This window comes from Hypomesus transpacificus, chromosome 10 (assembly GCF_021917145.1).
Source record: "Hypomesus transpacificus isolate Combined female chromosome 10, fHypTra1, whole genome shotgun sequence".
Taxonomy (NCBI): Eukaryota; Metazoa; Chordata; class Actinopteri; order Osmeriformes; family Osmeridae; genus Hypomesus; species Hypomesus transpacificus.
Window position 1 is genome coordinate 10,206,650 of NC_061069.1, and position 18,642 is coordinate 10,225,291.

Here is an 18,642-nt window from a genome sequence, read left to right on the forward strand (position 1 = left end):
CAACAATGTTCACACGTCAGCAAATGCAGTGTTTTTATTTGACATTTTGTGCTGGAGCTTCAGGTCAGAGACACAAAATGTCCTTCAAGCTCAACAGAGACAAAGGCCGACTTTCTGTTCAGTGTCGAATGGGTTATCAAGATCTGCACAGAAAACTCCTCCTTCCTCCACATCTACTGCCCAAGATGGCTCCCTTCCCAGTCTCTTACAAAACAGAAACTCACAAGACCTTAAACAATTTGATGATGTCATATCCCCTTCAGCCAATCCTCTTAATAAAGACCTGAGTGTAACAACATTGCCAGGTTTTAGTGGAAAACGTCTGTGAAGATAATAGATGGGGGCTTGGAATGCCTCAGATGGCTTCGGTTGGTTGAATAAATCTTAAAAATAGCCGGGGGTTGCTCCAGGCGTTTCCATACGTGCAGTCCCGGGCACGGCCGAGCCTCCAGACAGCAGCTCAGGGCTGTGATGGGAAGGGTTGTAAGGCGAGAGGGGTCGAATGCTTCACGTACACGCTGCCGTCCTCCTGTTTGACTTCGTACACTTGTTGCTAGAACAGACAAACACGTAACACACAGAAGGGTGTCTGACAGCTGGAAGAACACGACACCTTCCTTTCCCCCGAAGCTGAGGGGACACATTTACATTTAGCAGACGCTCTTATCCACAGCGACTTACAGTAAGTACAGGGACATTCTCCCAGAGGCAAGTAGGGTGAAGTGCCTTGCCCAAGGACACAATGTCATGTGCCCCAAGCGGGAATCAAACTTTTTCTATGTTTTCGCTGTCAGTCAGGGGCCCTTGGAATTGTCCTAACTTTCCCCCCCTATACCACAACCCTGCACAGGGGGCACATCATGCTCTGAATAGTGTTGTCTGCTGCCCTGTCTGATTACTGTCAATCTCAAACTAAACCCCTTCAGATCTTACATTCTGCACTGATTAAAAGTAGGCCTCTATTTTCAATATGTTAGAAATCAACACAAGGACAAACTTAAATGGAACTATTATGGTTTCAAGAGGGCTCATATATGTAAACCTGTGAGTGTGTGTTTGTGTGCGTGTGTGGTTCCAGCACTCTTGAGGCGTGGACCATGTGATTGTGATTGGACCCAATGGGATTTGCTTGGTGTAGTGTGACATCACTCACTGAACAAACATCTGCATTCTTCATACTAGATTACTGAAACTAGGAAACAGTGCAACCAAACACTTCAAGAAACTAGATGTCTCATAAGTACTGGTGGAGTTCATGGGGTCATAAATAACACATTCATATTACATAACATGCATACATGGAGTGTGTTATATTGTACTCTATGGAAATGTATAATATGTGTATATCATATGGATATATAACAGGGACATACTTTAGTCTGTCAATAAGAGATAAATTCATTCTTGGTTAGTTTACCTGCAGCCCCGTATTGGACTTCCCAGTGCGGAGGTTGAAATCATAATCGTGCCATGGACAGAACACCTGCAGCACGCCGTCCGCATCCTCGATGTCTCCGTCACACAGCGGACCGCCTGACACAACACACCACACACCACACATAGGAGGACCAATCTGGCATTCAGTAACGGGATGTGACGTCATGTGTTTTGGAGGATGAAAAGCAGGGATGCTGTGAATGTGATAGTAATCATGAGGCGGAGCCGCACAGATAACGTATCACGGAACCATTGACATATGGCAGGCGTCTGCGAGACTAAGTTGTTTAGTAGGTTATGTTGTTGCCTACTCCCGTAAACCCCAATTCATTGACGACAAGGGAGGTCTAGCTTACTATACAAGGCACACACATGGTTTGTTAAAATAAAGCATCTGGAAAAAACCTGAAGCACAGCAGGCGTTGTTTTAATTTTAGCGAATGCATACGGCAATCTAGGTTAATATTGTAGCCTATCCTCTTTTAAAGTATTTATTTTCAAATGCATTGATTAAACGAAATAATAATGTAGCAATCAGTGTGTGTTAATTCTGCGTTGTTTCATAGATTATAATAAAATACCTGAGTGCGCGCATCGAGCATCCATGGCATAGAATTCGCCTTTAACATAGAACAGGCACACATCCGACTTGTGGCCGAGAGTGGAGTACATCAGACGGCAGTGCTTCTTGGAAAGCTCCGAGGTTGGGCCTATTTGTCTCCACAAAACGCTGTTTGCACTTCCGTCTTGGTCTGTAGAGGCCATTAGGTAAGCGACACTGATAACCGTATTGGCAACGTTAAGCTATGTCTTACTATCCTATGTCCCTTTTTGGTATTATTAACGATCCGTTATGCGGAAGTGTTCCATGACAGTTCCGTGGAAGTGATAGGCGGTGGTCTGCATAGTCGCGTGAGTTGCCTGTGTTTGGACCCACCGTCGAGGCACTTTTCCATGGTCAGAATTGATGCTGAACAGCAGCGCCTGCAGCCTAGTCATAACTAAACCGCTTGATGCAGCAGGCTAAAAGCAAAAGCAAGACCTACTTGCAGAGATGGGCAAAAAATAAAGACAATACATGTCTTTTGTGTTTGAAATATAGGAAATACCTTTTTCTGGATTTTCCGTTTTCTCACAATTTGGTATAGCAGAGCATTCAGGTTTGGGCTTTAAAATGTACACAAAGCTCTGGTGAACCCCACAAAAAGAAAGAACAGTCACAGAATGTCAGTGTAACTAAGCCAAGCTATTAAAAGACAACAACTTGATTGATTATGTTACATAATCAATACATATACATACTTTATGTATATATATATATTTTTTATTAATGGGACTTAACAGCCCATAAACTTACAAACTTCAATATATTTATTCATTCAATATTGTCTCAAAATGATCTGATGTTCTTGTGTGGTTTTCAAAGCTTAAATAAATAGATGTTGAAAATTCTCTCTCTTTCTCTCTCTCTCTCTCTCTCTCTCTCTCTCTCTCTCTCTCTCTCTCTTACTCTAACTCTCTCTCTCTCTGTCTCTCTCTCTCTGGGCATGGGTGGGAGAGGCATGGCGGACTCACACAAGCACGCACACACACACATGCACACACTGAGGCATTTATACAAAATAAACTTACAAACTTCAATACAAAAGTGAACAGGTAACTTAACAAGTGAGTTGAGACCCAACCACTGAGTAGCCAGTTTAGTTGCCTTTAAGATCAACTAACTTTTCAAATATTTCTGGGGTTAACCGCCTCTTGTGCAGATGGAATATTATTCCTGCAAACGAGAACAGTCTCTCAACCGGAGCTGAAGAGGGGAGGGTTGTGTTATATCAAACACAAATGAGCTTGATACGGGTGTCCTGCTGAAGAGAAAGCAGGTCTTTTCTGGTGTCCTCTAGAAAACAAAGGGTCTCTAACTCAACTTTGCTCTTAAGACTGAACTCAAGAAATGGTTTTTGATTTGTCGAGAAAGTATTTAGAGTATTTGAAATACAAAATGACTCCACTCTAAATTACGTTGTTAGATTAGATTTTACATTACATACATACATTAGATTTTTTATTGGCCCTATTAAAAACAAATTACAAAATACTCAAAACTATTAAAACATGTATTTCAAATACAAGTAATTGAAATACTGCCCATCTCTGCCTACTTGGATATAAAGAAGCCTGGTTGATAAACGTTGACAGAGTTGCACTATTTAGTTTGTTCCTTTCAGATCTTCTTCAGACTAAGATTTATACTGGTCTTTCAGGACTCCGCAGATAGAACAAATGAATTTATTTAAATGGACAAACAATTAGCCCAACAATTAGCCCATGCATTTTGAAAGAAGAAATAACATCGTAGAACTGATTAAATTGCTTTATAATACATTTATAAACTATTGCCCATGTCATGTAAGACTTGCATTAGACTGAACATATCATGACTATAGCCTATACCGCATGATGAAGTAGCCATAAAAGACATTAAACTGGAAAATGTTGTTTTGATTAAGCTCTTGCAGTAAAATAACCATAATCCGCAGACCTACGAACCAAAACCCTAACCGTGGTGCAGGCCTATCATAAATTCTAATCTCTTTCATTATGGTCGGGACATCTGACAGAATTCACTTAATCTTATCCGGTTTTAAAAATAGTCGCAACTTTTGATGAGATAATTGAACGTATTTGTTCCAGATCAGATCAAAACACAATGTAAGCAGCCTATAGGCTGCCTAATGTCCTGCTCCACAAGTAATTCAATACAGCTGAGAAGCGCTATGTGAGGATAGAGCACAGTAACAGTCACAACAGTGGAGGGTTTCAAGTGTGTGGCAAACTCTGTTCGGGAATGAAAATTCCGTTTTATGTAGTGAGCGCATAGTTCAAAACAAATTGCTCAATTATCGGTTATTATTCTCTATGGTTTTCAGACTTTCCATTGTCACGGCCACAGCCGTGCCCCCCTATTGTTTTTGGTTTTGCCCTGCCCTAGTGTTTCCCTGTCATTGTCGTCACCTGTCTCGTTCAGTTGTCGTTAGTTTCATTGTGTTCACCTGTGTCTTGTTTGTTTCTGTGTATTTAGGTTCCTGCTTTGTGTCCAGTCTTTGTCTTAGCATTACCCTTTGTCCCTGCGTGTACCCTGTCTGTTTCCCGTTTTGAGAATTAAACCTGTGTTCCTCGCTATGCCTCGGTACTCCCCTGCATTTGGGTCCAACCCCACCTCACGTCGTGACAGAATGCTAAGACCAAGATGGGACCCAGCAGAGAGTTCACCCAACCCTTTCCTAGGGACCCGCCTGGCCTTTGGTGGACCCCGAAGCCTGCAGCTCAAGGCCCACCCCAAGTCCTGGTTCCAGCCCCAGCCGGAACCCCGACTCCAGCCTCGGTCCTGCCCTGGGCCCCTGCCTCGATCCTGCCCTGTGCCCCTGCCTCATCCTGAGGTTGTGCCGCCCTGCGCCCGGACGAAGAAGGTTGCGCCGCCCAGCACCCAGACCACCAAGGCTGTTCCTGCCAGGGAGTTTCGGCCGCCTGCCGCCAGAACCCAGCCCCGTTCCTGCCCTGTACCCCTGCCTCGTTCCTTCCCTGTGCCCCAGCCTCGTTCCTGCCTTGTGCCCCAGCCTCGTTCCTGTCCTGTAGCCCAGCCTCGTTCCTGTCCTGTAGCCCAGCCTCGTTCCTGCCCAGTACCCCAGCCTCGTTCCTGCCCAGTACCCCAGCCTCGTTCCTGCCCTGTACCCCAGCCTCGTTCCTGCCCGGTGCCCCAGCCTTGTTCCTGCCCTGTGCCCCAGCCTCGTTCCTGCCCTGTGCCCCAGCCTCGTTCCTGCCCTGAGCCCCTGCCTCGCCCCGAGGTTGTGCCGCCCAGTGCCAGGCCATCCGAGGACTCCTGGCCGCCTCCTCCTCCGCCCGAGGACTCCTGGTCGCCTCTTCCTCTGCCCGAGGACTCCTGGCCGCCTCTTCCTCCGCCCGAGGACTCCTGGCCGCCGCCTCCTCCGCCCGAGGACTCCTGGCCGCCGCCTCCTCCGCCCGAGGACTCCTGGCCGCCGCCTCCTCCGCCCGAGGACTTCTGGCCTCCTCCTCCGCCCGAGGACTTCTGACTGCTGCCTGCCGCGGTGCCCGCGCTCCCTTGCGCCCCGGTGCCCGCGCTCCCATGCGCCCCGTCGTCCGCGCTCCCATGCGCCCCCGTGCCCGTGCTCCAGCGTCCGGTCCGCCCCCCGGACCTGCCTCTGCCCTGCCTCCGGGTCGCCCCCCCGGACCTGCCCCGACCCTCTGCCCTGCCTCCGGGCCGCCCCCCGGACCTGCCCCGACCCTCTGCCCTGCCTCCAGGTCGTCCCCCGGACCTGCCCCGACCCTCTGCCCTGCCTCCAGGTCGTCCCCCGGACCTGCCCCGACCTTCCATGCTTCCAGACATTCCATGCTGTGGTACAGGAAAGGTGAGAGGCTGTTGCAACGTCTTAGGCTAGGTAGAAGTGATGTCTTGTTCTAAATGTGGCCTACATTCCAGCAAAACCACACTAGTGCTGTTTCCTATGCAGGCGTATACATTTAGCATCTTTACAGCAAATATGAGTGTTAAAATGTTAGGGACACTTGAATCGTGAGTGTTGGTGTTGTTATAACACCACACAGTTATAAAATAGCACTGCTTGTGTTGACTGTGACTCATTTACGTTGTCAAATCAGAATGTATTTTTCACTTATGTTAAAATTAACGCCCATTGGGTAGGTCAAAGCCACGCCCTCACATAACGTATCCTTGGAAAACGGTCTCATAATTTTTCCACCTGCTCCATTTTCTTTCACGCGAGGAAGACAGTATATTTTATCACAAGGTAAGCGAGACTCTCTTAATCACATAATTACACAATTATCATGTTTATGATCATTTCTATGTGTTTCTTAACTTCTGTCATGGCCTAGGGGCAATTTTTTGAGGGACAGACGCTGGAAATCGCTACATTTGCAGCTTTCCTACAGTGTTTGATAACTCAACTGCTCATTCATCATCAAAAAATTTAAAGTTCTGTCAGTAAAAAAAACATAAAGCATACTTTCCAGTGTTATGACCAAGTCATATTTTTCACATGCCAGGGCACCAAATTGTCATTTTCTCAGAACGTGCTCCAAAAGAATTATGTTTCAAGATTCCTCCACTTGCTTTCCATCTCTCCTATAACTAAGCCTTGTGTGCTGGCAGTTGCATTCAGTAGGTGGACTTAGTGTCTGGAGCGATCCTTAACAGCTCCTTACTGAGGTCTCCAACCAAACAAGCCCACTACACGCAACACACGCCACACAGAGGTGCGTGCTGTGAGCATGCGGAGGGAACGCTCATTATTCACCCGCTGCACTTTCACCAGACCTTAACGAATGCAAAAAATGCCGTCTGTCTGTAACTCTATACATGATTTAGGAAAATATGCTTGGATAGACAAAACAAACAAAAAAAAGTGATCGTATCCAGGAGTAGGACATGCTGTGTTCTAATGGGCTGTATGCTACTGGTTCCCGTAACGACAGACAGACACTTCCCAGTGCTTTATGTGCTGGGTCATTTTAGATGCAGCTGGTTGGATTTACAAGCTACAAATGAGGGTAGAGAGAGCATTTAGACAATAGGCCCTTTATGTGTCCTTTAGAGATCTACTGGAGCTGGTCGGTAGAGCATGGGCTGTATGTCCTCAGCGCAAGGCACAGTGGGGGAGATCTTATTACACACTGTTTTCTTTCGTCCTAAACATTTGACCAATCTTCTCTAATGATACACCCAGTAAATTATACACTGCAAAGCAGAAACAAGAAAGTTGCTTTGGAAACTGATTTGCTGGACCAAGTCGTCTTTACTCTGTGTCCTGTATGGTAGTTTGTGAGCTGTTGTGAAATAATGCATGATTTATTCCTGGAAGTAGATTGTGATTTCACAACTTCACACACATTTGTTCTGAAGAATCTGGCGCTCTCCTCTCCCTCCTGTATAACAGGGTGTATTTCTGAGTCCTGAAGCATTCCTAGAGAACATTCCTGCTGTTCCATGTCACCCACAACATAGTGGTATTAAGTTGGCAGATTGAAGCTGTGAGGTGGAATTGACATCACAACCAGCACTGCTCCAAAAAAGCCCCATTTTGGCTAAACGTCTGCCACATCAATAAAGTGGGAAAGTATTAAGGCCCAGACTGTGAGTCACAATGACTACTGCTCCAAATGTTCTTTTAAGATTTATTTTATTTATTTTTGGTGAAAAATATATGCATTTCGGAAAACTGGAAACGGCACCCAAGACGATGATAAATATCATGTGAGGCTGCGGTGAATCAACAGCGTCACAATCCAAATTGATCACAAGAGCATAAGGCCGTCTACACGTGAATTGCCTCAACTGCCACTGGTCAGTGTAACTCACAGTGTTTCACAGGGCTAAATTTGGCGTGGAGAAATCCCTACTCAGACTTAGATAATTTCAGTGGCGAGACCCAAACTCATCCATCACTGGCCACCGCTTGTTCCCAAAAACATCATCCTCATCACAGCAACCGCCCTCAGATGCTTCCACGCTCACGGGCCAATCCAGGACAGCGGAGCGACTCTTCAGTAAATGTGGTTTTCATTATCTCCACTGAGGTGGTGAGTGGAAGGCTCCCAGATCCGTTCTACCTGGCCTACTCACACAGATGGCTCGCCACCATAACTCATGGACTCACACTAGTTTTTATGTCTCTTATTTTTCACCCTTCCCACCCCCCCCCGGACCTCGACAGGTGACGTGAATCTGATCTAAAGCCACCCGCAGGGTCAAACTGTTATCAGTCAGTGTTGATATCAGCTGCGGCATGTTGAGTGTGTTGAGCCCCGCGGAGCTGAGCGCTGCAGAGTTATGGACGTGTCCGTCCCCTGGCTGTGTTCCTCCTCCTCCTGGCTGGACACGGCCCTGCCGTTCTGGGGCTGGAACAGGAAACTGGATCCAGCGGTGAACTCTCTTGTATGGAGTTCATCCATCCTCAGAAGAGCAGCATCCTCAGAGACAACGCTGATTAGGGGTTCAGCGCTGGTCCATGTGTGTTGCTTTGGGTCGATGCCGAAGTATAGATCAGACAAAAAGCATGGCTGTTTTTTTTCTGTGTTGACTCTCTCTCTCTGCCTTCAAGTGATCAACATTCTCCAATCAGTTTTAGTGGTTTATGAAGAATATTTGTGGCTTAGGCATCATCAAATGAAAAATAAACAAATGATGAAAGAAAAGGATACACAGCCTTCCAGAAAGATGTTGCGGGTTGATTAGTAGACAACAATAAAAACGAATTGAGAAGAAAAATAAAGTGTCTGTTTTACTGGATGACAGAGCTCCTAGTCGCTTCACTATCGTACTAATGTTTCTAAATGAAATTAATGTGCGCTCTGGTGTTGAAAATGTCTCTGAATATGAATCGAGGAAACACGTCAAGGATGAAAAGTGAGACCTGACAGGAACCCTGAGTAGCTCGTTATCAAGGAGAACTGAGGCACTGAGTGTCACGGCTACTCTAGAATCATTCCTCTGTAATGGAAGGTCTGGTCATCTCATAAGTTTTAAACCTCCAACATCCAGCTTCCAACCTTCAGCCTCCAACCTCAAGCCTCCAGACTTCAGCCTCCAGTCTCTAGCATCCCACCTTCAGCCTCCTATGTCCAGCCTCCAGCCTCCAGCTTTGCTGCTGGTCTGCAGGAGCAATCAGACTCAGCCACATTCCCCACCCTTCATCTCCTCACCAGTGATCGTATCCAGACACAATACATTCAGAGAGGGGGGAAAAAACATGACGAAAAAAATGAAAAGTTATCTGGCCATGGTTGCGTTTTTCACCCAAAAAAGTATCTGAAAACAACTTTCCCTGCCCTTGCTGCAACTATCAGTGGCATCAGTGGAAAGGTCCTTGTTAAGGGTCATTGTGTAAAGAATGAATGAAAACAAGACAGGTCAAGAAACATGCATGTGAACAGCATGTTGTTTGGGTGAATAGTCGAATGATGGTCACTGAGGACACAGATGGCACAAAATCTTACAAAACGCAGACCAATGAATATTCAAACAGTGAACTACCACTGAGAAACTCTCCGCTCAGCAGATGTCCTCCCCAGACAGCTCTCTCCCTGCAGACAGCTCATTACACGCTAAGAGTATCTTTAAATGCATATTGAGACACTTTCTCACATCATTCCACACGTCATGAGGTCCATTTGGCAGACATGATTTCAACTTCTAGGCTATTTCTGTTCTCACTTTTGGAGGAACCAGAAAGCTCTGCTAAGTCCATAAAGTGAGACCAAGTACACCTGTGTCATCCATCTTCTTTGGAGAACTTCAACATCAGCTAGCGAGGACTTGGCAGTGATGGCCCCGTCTCCTCGAGCCCATGCAGTATAGAAACTAGGAAGCAGCCAAGAGCAAAGTGGCCAACTGAGGGGTGTTAAGACTGTTCCAGTCTGCTGCTCAGAGGGATAGCTGAGAGTCACAGCAGCCGATGACCTGCCATCTCACTCGGAGCACCGGTCCTGTCGTCGCTCCTGCCTCCAGACACACAGAGACCCCCTATCCCGCCCACCCCGCTCTCGCCGCCCTCCGTAGGGGCCGCATGAGAGGGCCTGTGGGCCTTTAATCCTTTCTGACTTCTGCAGAGCAAGAGCCGGTGTTCCCCTCGTGTCGATGCTGTGCAGGGTTAACAAGCTCTGACACGGCTCCCTCCATCTGGGAAAGTGAGCATTCTGAGGAGTGCAGACGAAGCAAAGCGGATGGATGGGTGTTGAATGAATGGCTGCAAATGGCACCCGTCATGGACTGACACGTTCTACAGAGGAATGTGGGATTAATCATAGCAACAAGGATTTCTCTCTTTCTGGTCTGATTTTGAAGAAACCTTTTGTCGATCATGTGATCTGACATGCACACAAGTGCAGGGAGTGGGGTCAACGACACAAACACACACACACAAGTGATCTCAGCAAGAAGCAGAGATAAGCCGTATCAAGGAAAGCGGGGGTCAAGTCCATGTGCTCCTTCACGGTGCATGTTTTTATATTGGGGATATTAGGGTAGCCTATGTAAGCAGGAGAACATGCAAATTCCCCACAGAAACCCCAGTGGGATAGCTCACTGAACATTGCACCAAGTGGGAATCAAACCCGGGACCATCTTGCAGAGGCTCCCTCTCTCTCTCACCCTCTCTCTCAATTGGCCTATTAATCAGAAGGTTGCCGGTTCAATTCTGGCCGTGAAAAATAACTTTGTGTCCTTCCTTGGGCATAGCACTTCACCCTACTTGCCTCTGGGGGAATGTCCCTGTACTTACTAAGTCACTCTGGATAAGAGTGTCTGCTAAATGAGTAAATGTATGTAATGTTGGTATAATTGTTGTGTCCCCATAGAATAAAATCACATGAAAGCTTTATCTAGATCTTCGTGGTTGGTTGGACTGTCAGCAACATCCTGTCAGGTTTTGACAGGGATTGCAGAATGAGTTTATTTTCAACAAATGTGAAAGTACGTTTTGATGTTAATCTTTATTCTAAGAAATGTACTAGGAAACTTGATCTGTGAACTTTTACATAACATTTTTTGTAAGGCAATCAACGGTACTTGATGCACTTGAAAGGGATCATATTATTCGGATGATTATATTCACACATTTCCTAATTGACACAAAATGTTGATTCTGTCAAGAAGCATTCCTTACAAACAACATAATCAGGAGCTTTTTTCCCCCACTTCAAGTCAAAAAATGACAGATTCACTCAAGAAACCTTGACAACAAATCATCTACTAAACATACGCACAAATCAAGTTTGATTACAATCCATCTTTAGCCTTGCCACCCTAAAAAACCTACACATGCGCTATATAATTGCAACTGGAAACAGGTCACTGAAGAGGTGTCCTGCAATACAAGAATGTGGATTGAAGTCTGCTCATTGTCCCAGAGAATCCCCCCAACGTCATATCATTTTCTCCTCAGAGAGCCCAGAGAGTTCCAGTGCCTCTGTGGAGCGGTTGATGAGGTGCTGAGTGTCTTTCCAGCCGGAGTTCTGGTGGGTCCAGGCAGGGTTTGCCTCCACTGACAGACACAGGTTCGGGATGCCAGGGTAGGCTCAGACAGACCTCCGCAGATTCTCCTGACCTCCTCTGCTTTTCATCTGTTTCTGTTCCTGAAGGTTCGGATAAACTGTGGATAATTGCCACAGCTGCTCTGGCTCTTAAACCTGACCTCCATTTCTGTTTGTCCGTGTATTCTTCTGTGTTTGACAGGGACGGATGCTGCAAGGGTGGAGGGGGAGAGGACAGGGGCTGAGCAACAACATCTATTTTGTAAAAGAACGATACTGCTGTTTCCTGTTGAAGTTCTTATTTCTTTACAATTCTTTACAATTCCTTATTTCAAGGCATCTTGTGTACGTTTTGTTTGGTAATATACATACACAGGTTTGGCTGTTGACAGCGGAACACGACAGAAGAGGGCAAGCTGATAGCATCTCCAACCATCTGAACCATCCCTCACTCAACACTCAGGATAACTAGCCGAGCGGCCAAAAACAGTTCTAATGTCTTTATCTAGAGATGGGAGGTTTCCATTGATCTAACAAATCACCTTACTGCCTGACTGTCTGATGATCACTGGTGGTGAATCAGTGATGAATGAGACACAACCACAATATCTTCCACATAAGAACATGAAGACGAGGCAGGGCAGTGAGGTAGAGGCAGGGCAGTGAGGTAGAGGCAGGGCAGTGAGGTAGAGGTAGGCCAGTTAGGTAGAGGCAGGGCAGTGAAGTAGAGGCAGGGCAGTGAGGTAGAGGCAGGGCAGTGAAGTAGTGGCAGGGCAGTGAGGTAAAGGCAGGGCAGTGCAGTAGAGACGTTTCTGTTGAGCTTTGATTGAGCCTGTCTGTTAAGAGATGACATTTTTTACTGTCGCAGAAGCATCTGTTGTTTCCTGTGATTCCCCCAGGGGGCGATATATACCCCAGCCCGCCCCCACCTGGCGGGCCTCTTGCCAGCACACCCCAGAGCTCCATCATCTGGGCCCGAGGAGCAGCGCTGTCCTCGTCGTCAACGTCGACGGTGTGACATTACAGAACGGAAGCCTTCCATTTCACGGCTGCCATCTTCCCGGCTCGCACACCGGATCCCATTCCTCACACTGGACAGGTTTCCCATCAGGGTTCTTTTCCACCGGTACGGCACGGTATGTGCAGTTACACAGGCCAGCCTCACCCCACCCATTCACCCCACCCCCTTTCCCTCCTCATTCTCAGACTTCAGACTCCAGACTTAGCTATTCCACTAATGTTTCCCACATAACCAGTGACCTGCCTCACCACAGAAGCCTACTGTGCTAGATAGGAACATCGCATCTACCAAAAAGCATGAATCACTGTTGCAAAACAGGGTTTTGTTTCTGAAAAACATACAGATTTCAAAATAAAGCCACAACAACAATAAGAGGCAAGAATGAGATCCAGAGCTCACTGTTGGACTTTCTTTGGTAGTTGTGAAGACTTTTACAAACTGTATTTCTCTGTTGGGTTGTATAAAGTAATGGATTCTCCACTGTCCATTTATATTTGTATGACAGTTATTATTTTAGTCACGCTGCAGGGTCCATTTGAAGTCATGACTACAAATAAAATGGAAATCAAATAGGCAAGCACTTATGCTGAGGGTCAGACGACCAGTATAACCGGCCACCACATGGCCTGAGGCCACTCTGGTTTCACAAACAGCACCTGACCTCAGACAATTTCCTCTCTTCAAAATATTACCTTTCCTAAGGTTACAGAGCCTCCCTTTAGCAGACAGTCAGAGACCTTTAGGTGAGGGAAATGGCTCCGACGTGGCATTTATGTTGGAATGGAACTGGCTCACCTTTATGTCCCCCTCGTTTTTATCCGTATCTCTGTTTCACCAGGTAAAAGAAACGGGGTGTGATCTGGCTTTCCAGGAACAAATCATTGTGAGTCTGGGAGCTCTCATTGAAAACCTTACCCTCACACTGAGACCTTGTTTAAATCAACTCTCGTTGGAGCTAGGCACCGAGGAAACATCAACACAAGCACCCTGTCCAAAGAAAACATTGTCTCCAATGTGACTGATGAGACGTCCTTGTCCTGTAGAGGGATGGAGAGCGGGGACCCGAGACAGGCTGGCTGGCTCCAAATCGGAAATTCTGAACTTCCAAACAACCCTGGACTACCCAGCTCCATGCAGAGCCAGAACCCAGCAGGTGAGACGGTGAAATACGCTGATCATTACAAGGAGTGGGGAAGCGGGATTGAATCTTTAGTTAGCTGCGAGCGCATGTGACTGAGGAGATGCGGTTCAAGTCTGCAGATGACCAAGATGCTGAGAGAGGGGGGGGGGGGACCGTTGGTGGTAGAAGAGATGTCCCAGGACTGTGGGGATGTGAGGATAGGGGATGGGGTTGGGGGTCGAATGGTACAGCTATGTACTCCTCCTTCACCTCCTCCTGACCTTCTCCTCCTCTCCTCTCCCCTCCACTCCACCTCCCCATAGTTCCATCCTGTGGGAATCTTCAAGCTGAACTCTCCCGTCTGTTTCCTGCATCATCTTCATCCCTTTAAGGACGGATACAGGCCGTCTCCAGCCCCTCCTCTCCCCAGGAAACCCTCTTTTGTCCTCCTCTTCTCCTTTCTTCTCTTCTGCTCCTGCTTTCTTTCCAAATACCTGCCTTTCCTCCAAGTCACAGCCAAATACCCAGAATACCAGGGCATACTTATAAAAGTGTACCTTTTTTTCTGGCACGGCTGTTCTATTCAAAGGGATATTTTGTCGCAGGGGTGAAATCGGGAGTATTCACTTGCAAAGTCTCTGTAAATGTTTTGCTAGTAAAAAATATATACAGTGCCCTCCAAAAGTATTGGAACAGTGAGGCGAATTCCTTTATTTTTGCTGTAGACTGAAAACATTTGGGCTTGACATCAAATAATGAACGTGAGACCAGAGATCAACGTTTCAGCTTTTATTTCCAGGTATTTACATCAGGATCTGATGCACAACTAAGAAAATATCACATTTTGTTTGAATCCACCCATTTGTCATGTGATCAAAAGTATTGGAACAGATATACTTAAAACATATTTAAGTGAATAAGACTTAATATTTAGTTGCAAATCCTTTGCTTTCAATAACTGCAGCAAGTCTGTGACCCATTGACGTCACCAAACTTTTGCATTCTTCCTTTTTGATGCTTTCCCAGGCTTTCACTGCAGCCTCTTTCAGTTGTTGTTTGTTTTGTGGGGTTCCTCCCTTCAGTCCCCTCTTTAGCAGGTAAAATGCATGCTCTATAGGGTTTAAGTCTGGAGATTGACTTGGCCAGTCTAATACCTTCCATTTCTTGCCCCTGATGAACTCCTTTGTTGTTTTGGCAGTGTGTTTTGGGTCGTTATCTTGCTGCATGATGAAGGCTCTGCCAATCAGTTTGGTTGCATCTTTCCTTAAATTGGCAGACAAAATGTTTCTGTAGACTTCCGAGTTCATTTTGCTGCTGCCATCATGTGTTACATCCTCAATGAAGATTAATGAGCCCGTCCCAGAAGAAGCCATGCAAGCCCAAGCCATGACATTACCTCCACCGTGTTTCACAGATGAGCTTGTGTGTTTGGGATCATGAGCAGTTCCTTTCTTTCTCCAAACTTTATCCTTTCCATCACTTTGGTAAAAGTTAATCTTTGTCTCATCAGTCCATAAAACTTTGTCCCAGAATTTTTGAGGTTCATCTCTGTACTTTTTGGCAAATTCCAGCCTGGCCTTCCTATTCTTCTTGCTAATGAGTGGTTTGCATCTTCTGGTGTAGCCCTTGTACTTTTGTTCATGAAGTCTTCTGCGAACAGTAGATAGTGATACCTTCACTCCTGCCATCTGGAGGTTGTTGCTGATCTCACTAACAGTTGTTTTAGGGTCTTTCCTTACAGCTCTCACAATGTTTCTGTCATCAACTGCTGATGTTTTCCTTGGTCTACCTGTTCGACGTCTGTTACTTTATGCACCAGTAGTTTTCTTCTTCTTCAGGACATTCCAAATGGTTGTACTGGCTATGGCCAATGTTTCTGCAATGGCTCTGATTGATTTTCCATCTTCTCTAAGACTCACAATTGCTTGTTTTTCACCCAAAGACAGCGCTCTGGTTTTCATGTTGTTTTCACCTCTGAATACAGTCTGCATAGACAAAACCTATCTTACCCAATCTGAACCTGAGTGTAGACATTCAGTGGTATTTATTGATTGAATAATGTATGTAATAGGACACACCTGGGCAACAAAACACACCTGTCAGTCACATGTTCCAATACTTTTGCTCACGTGACAAATGGGTGGGTTCGAACAAAAAGGTGATATTTTCTAATTTGTGCATCAGATCCTGATGTAAATACCTGGAAATAAAAGCTGAAACGTTGATCTCTGGTTTCACATTCATCGTTTGATGTCAAGCCCAAATGTTTTCAGTCTACAGCAAAAATAAAGGAACTCACTGTTCCAATACTTTTGGAGGGCACTGTATATTTACAAATGCAGATGTGTTCTTTCCCCCATTTCATAACTGGAGTGATGGACATCGTCATAGAAACGTCACGTTGTGCCAGAACCAACTTGAGCAAAGCAGGCGAGAACATCCTCAGGCTCACTGGAGCCTGGTGTCTGGGTGAAGGAGCTCGGCAATAGGTGGATCCTATAAGAGAATGAGCAACAACTAGTGTGACCTCACACTTATACAGCCTGTCATGATGAACTGGAAATGAAAAATTGTTCATATTGGCTTCACGTCTAGGACGTAGTAAATGAGCGGAATGAAATGCCTACAAGTCAATCTACAGACAATCTACATCTCTCTTGGGACTCTGAAAAATTCAAATTTTGTACCTCAGAGAAACATCGACCATGGTGATGGAAGATGTTGGCTCAGCGGGCAAACGTCACTTCCTTTCATGTCCTGTTACTTTCGGTGACAGTCCAAAATGGCAGCTTGTCGATGACAGTCAGGTGTGGACTGGGACTGAAAAACAGGCCCGGGACTTTGAAACGCAGACAGGCCCACGACCGTGTATTATTATTATATATTTATAATTTTTTTCGCATTATGCCGCAGCCATTTGACCGGCCATTCGGGAAATCTCCCGAATCTCCTTACGGCCAGTCCGACCCTGATGACTGCAGATTTCCATTCATTATGCCTAGTCAGCATCTGTAACAGGAATTCCAGAACATCTTTGTTCACTTTAACACAACAGAAATGAATCATCCAATGAACAAGCTCCAGGGTGAAACCCACGATCCAGTATGACACGAGTCCAAACTAGACTGCTCCATCTGGCTGTCTCATCACCCCCCATTCCCCCCTCATCTAACCCGGGATCAGACATGGCTAAATACAGGGATTGACTTACAACAACCATTAATTACCACTGACCCTTATTTCTCCCTCTCCCCGAAATGACTGATATATTGGAGTATCGTGTCCCCCCATTTAAAAACCTCTGTCTTGCACTGAAAAGCTATACAATACCCCATCAAAGCAGTTTTCCCTCCACACAGCTTGGCCGCCACTTTTAAGGCCCATGTCTGTGGTCCGAAAATGGGATCTTTTTACACAGGCAGACGGGCAGCCTAGTCTGCACTCTTTTGGAGGCGTCCACCGTGGGTCCATAACCCCCCAGTCCCTAGGGCTGTGTATCCTTCAAACAGAGCTGATATTAAAGGGGATATTCTATTTCTGTCCTGTGTGGGCATGTGTGTGTTTTGCGTGTGTTTTGCGTGTGTCCTTGACAGGAAGACGAGACCCTGCTAAACACACTACTAGTATCTTGCGGTTTCATGATGAATCTGTTTAATTTTAGTTTCTTTTCACGTTTAAACACACCGTCCTTCTCTCTTCCATCCGTCATTATCTTCTCTCCACCGGAGCCTGTTGCTTCCAGAATGTGTGTGTTCATGTGTTATGTGTGTGTCTATACTCCGTTTCCCTTCCACAGAGTAAAACTGCATCTCACAAGATAATATCGCAAGCGTGTGAAAGTCGAAAACGTTTGCCCCTGACTCCTGTGTCACCCCGAATGAGGCCTGAGCTAAGTAGCTTGTAGGAAAGGTTTGGTCATAGTGTTCCCCTTCCTCCTGATATTCTGGTGCAAATCTGATACATGTGAATATGAATCCCATGTATGGCTGGATGGACAGCATGTGTTGTGTGGATTGAAACCCCAAACATCCACATGGGCGGACACAATTTATGTCCGTCAAGTCTCTGAAGGATGAATTTCCCTTCTATCTTTCCACAACACATTACTTTATAACGGGTCTCATTTCGGCAGGCACCATGTTTTTCTTTCTTAATTTCCTGTTTTGATTCGTCTTTGCCTGACCCCTAATGGCATTCACGCTGTAGTTTGGTTCACATTTACATTCATTCAGTCATTTAGCAGACGCTCTAATCCAGAGCGACTTACAGTAAGTACAGGGACATTCCCCTGAGGCAAGTTGGGTAAAGTGCCTTGCCCAAGGACACAACGCCATTTTGCACGGCCGGGAATCGAACCAGCAACCCTCTGATTACTAGCCCGATTCCCTAACCGCTCAGCCATCTGACTCCCAGTGTTCAGGGTGAAGGGAGCAGTAGCTTACCTCAGGCTCATAGCAGGGAGGCATTGAGGGAGGGCGTGTGGAGGGTGCGGGACACCGAGGCTCCGCTAGCCCCTTCTGACAGCACCTGGACCTGCAGCTGGTACACACTCTCCTGCCACCTGACCCCCACTCCCATGGTTCCGCAGTGCCTGTCAGAGGGTGAGGCTAATCATTCACAAGCCGTATGTGTGTCAGCTGGGCTGTTGTAGTGGAAGGGGCTGCCACTGCAGGAGTTTCTTCCTGGCCGCGCCGCACTCTCGGCAATGCAGGGAGAGTCAATTCGATGAGACGTCTTGAAGTATTTCATAAAAATGAGAGTAGACAGACTGTTCTGCAAGAAGGTGGTGAAGGATGGAATGAGATTTATATTCACCAGACCTGGGTCGGTTATCTTCATGCTACGGTGAACCTGATTCGTCTCTCCCCCTGTTATAAAACCAATTGATCAGTCTCATAAGTGCCAACTGTGAGGCAAATCGAATTCACAGAAATATTTCCAAATGCTGAGCCCACAATTGACCCCGTGTCTGCTATTCACCCACCACCTAACCAACAGT

The 18,642-nt window shown here is 46.3% G+C and overlaps 1 protein-coding gene and 1 long non-coding RNA gene across 3 annotated transcripts in view; one reads left to right on the forward strand and one right to left on the reverse strand.

The window, feature by feature from the left end:
* The window catches only part of si:ch211-212d10.2 (uncharacterized protein LOC557710 homolog), a 3,445-nt gene extending 641 nt beyond the window's left edge, over positions 1-2,804 (reverse strand). Inside the window, exons 1-3 of the mRNA XM_047028476.1 lie at positions 2,019-2,804; positions 1,418-1,533; positions 1-553 (exon numbers count right to left, since the gene is read on the reverse strand). The exon at positions 1-553 is cut by the window's left edge and continues 641 nt beyond it. Of these exons, the coding sequence (XP_046884432.1) occupies positions 461-553; positions 1,418-1,533; positions 2,019-2,202 (393 nt within the window). The 5' untranslated portion in view covers positions 2,203-2,804 and the 3' untranslated portion in view covers positions 1-460. The remainder of the gene's footprint in view (positions 554-1,417; positions 1,534-2,018) is intronic.
* A 2,959-nt stretch (positions 2,805-5,763) lies between these two features.
* On the forward strand, positions 5,764-14,341 carry LOC124473170. Of its 2 annotated transcripts, XR_006956694.1 has the most exons (7): positions 5,764-5,861; positions 11,415-11,541; positions 11,705-11,764; positions 11,879-12,638; positions 13,362-13,406; positions 13,567-13,676; positions 13,967-14,341. It is a non-coding gene; the product is annotated as an uncharacterized LOC124473170 (long non-coding RNA). The 2 variants fall into 2 exon arrangements; XR_006956693.1 differs by having other exon boundaries at positions 11,705-12,638.
* Positions 14,342-18,642: the final 4,301 nt, after the last annotated feature.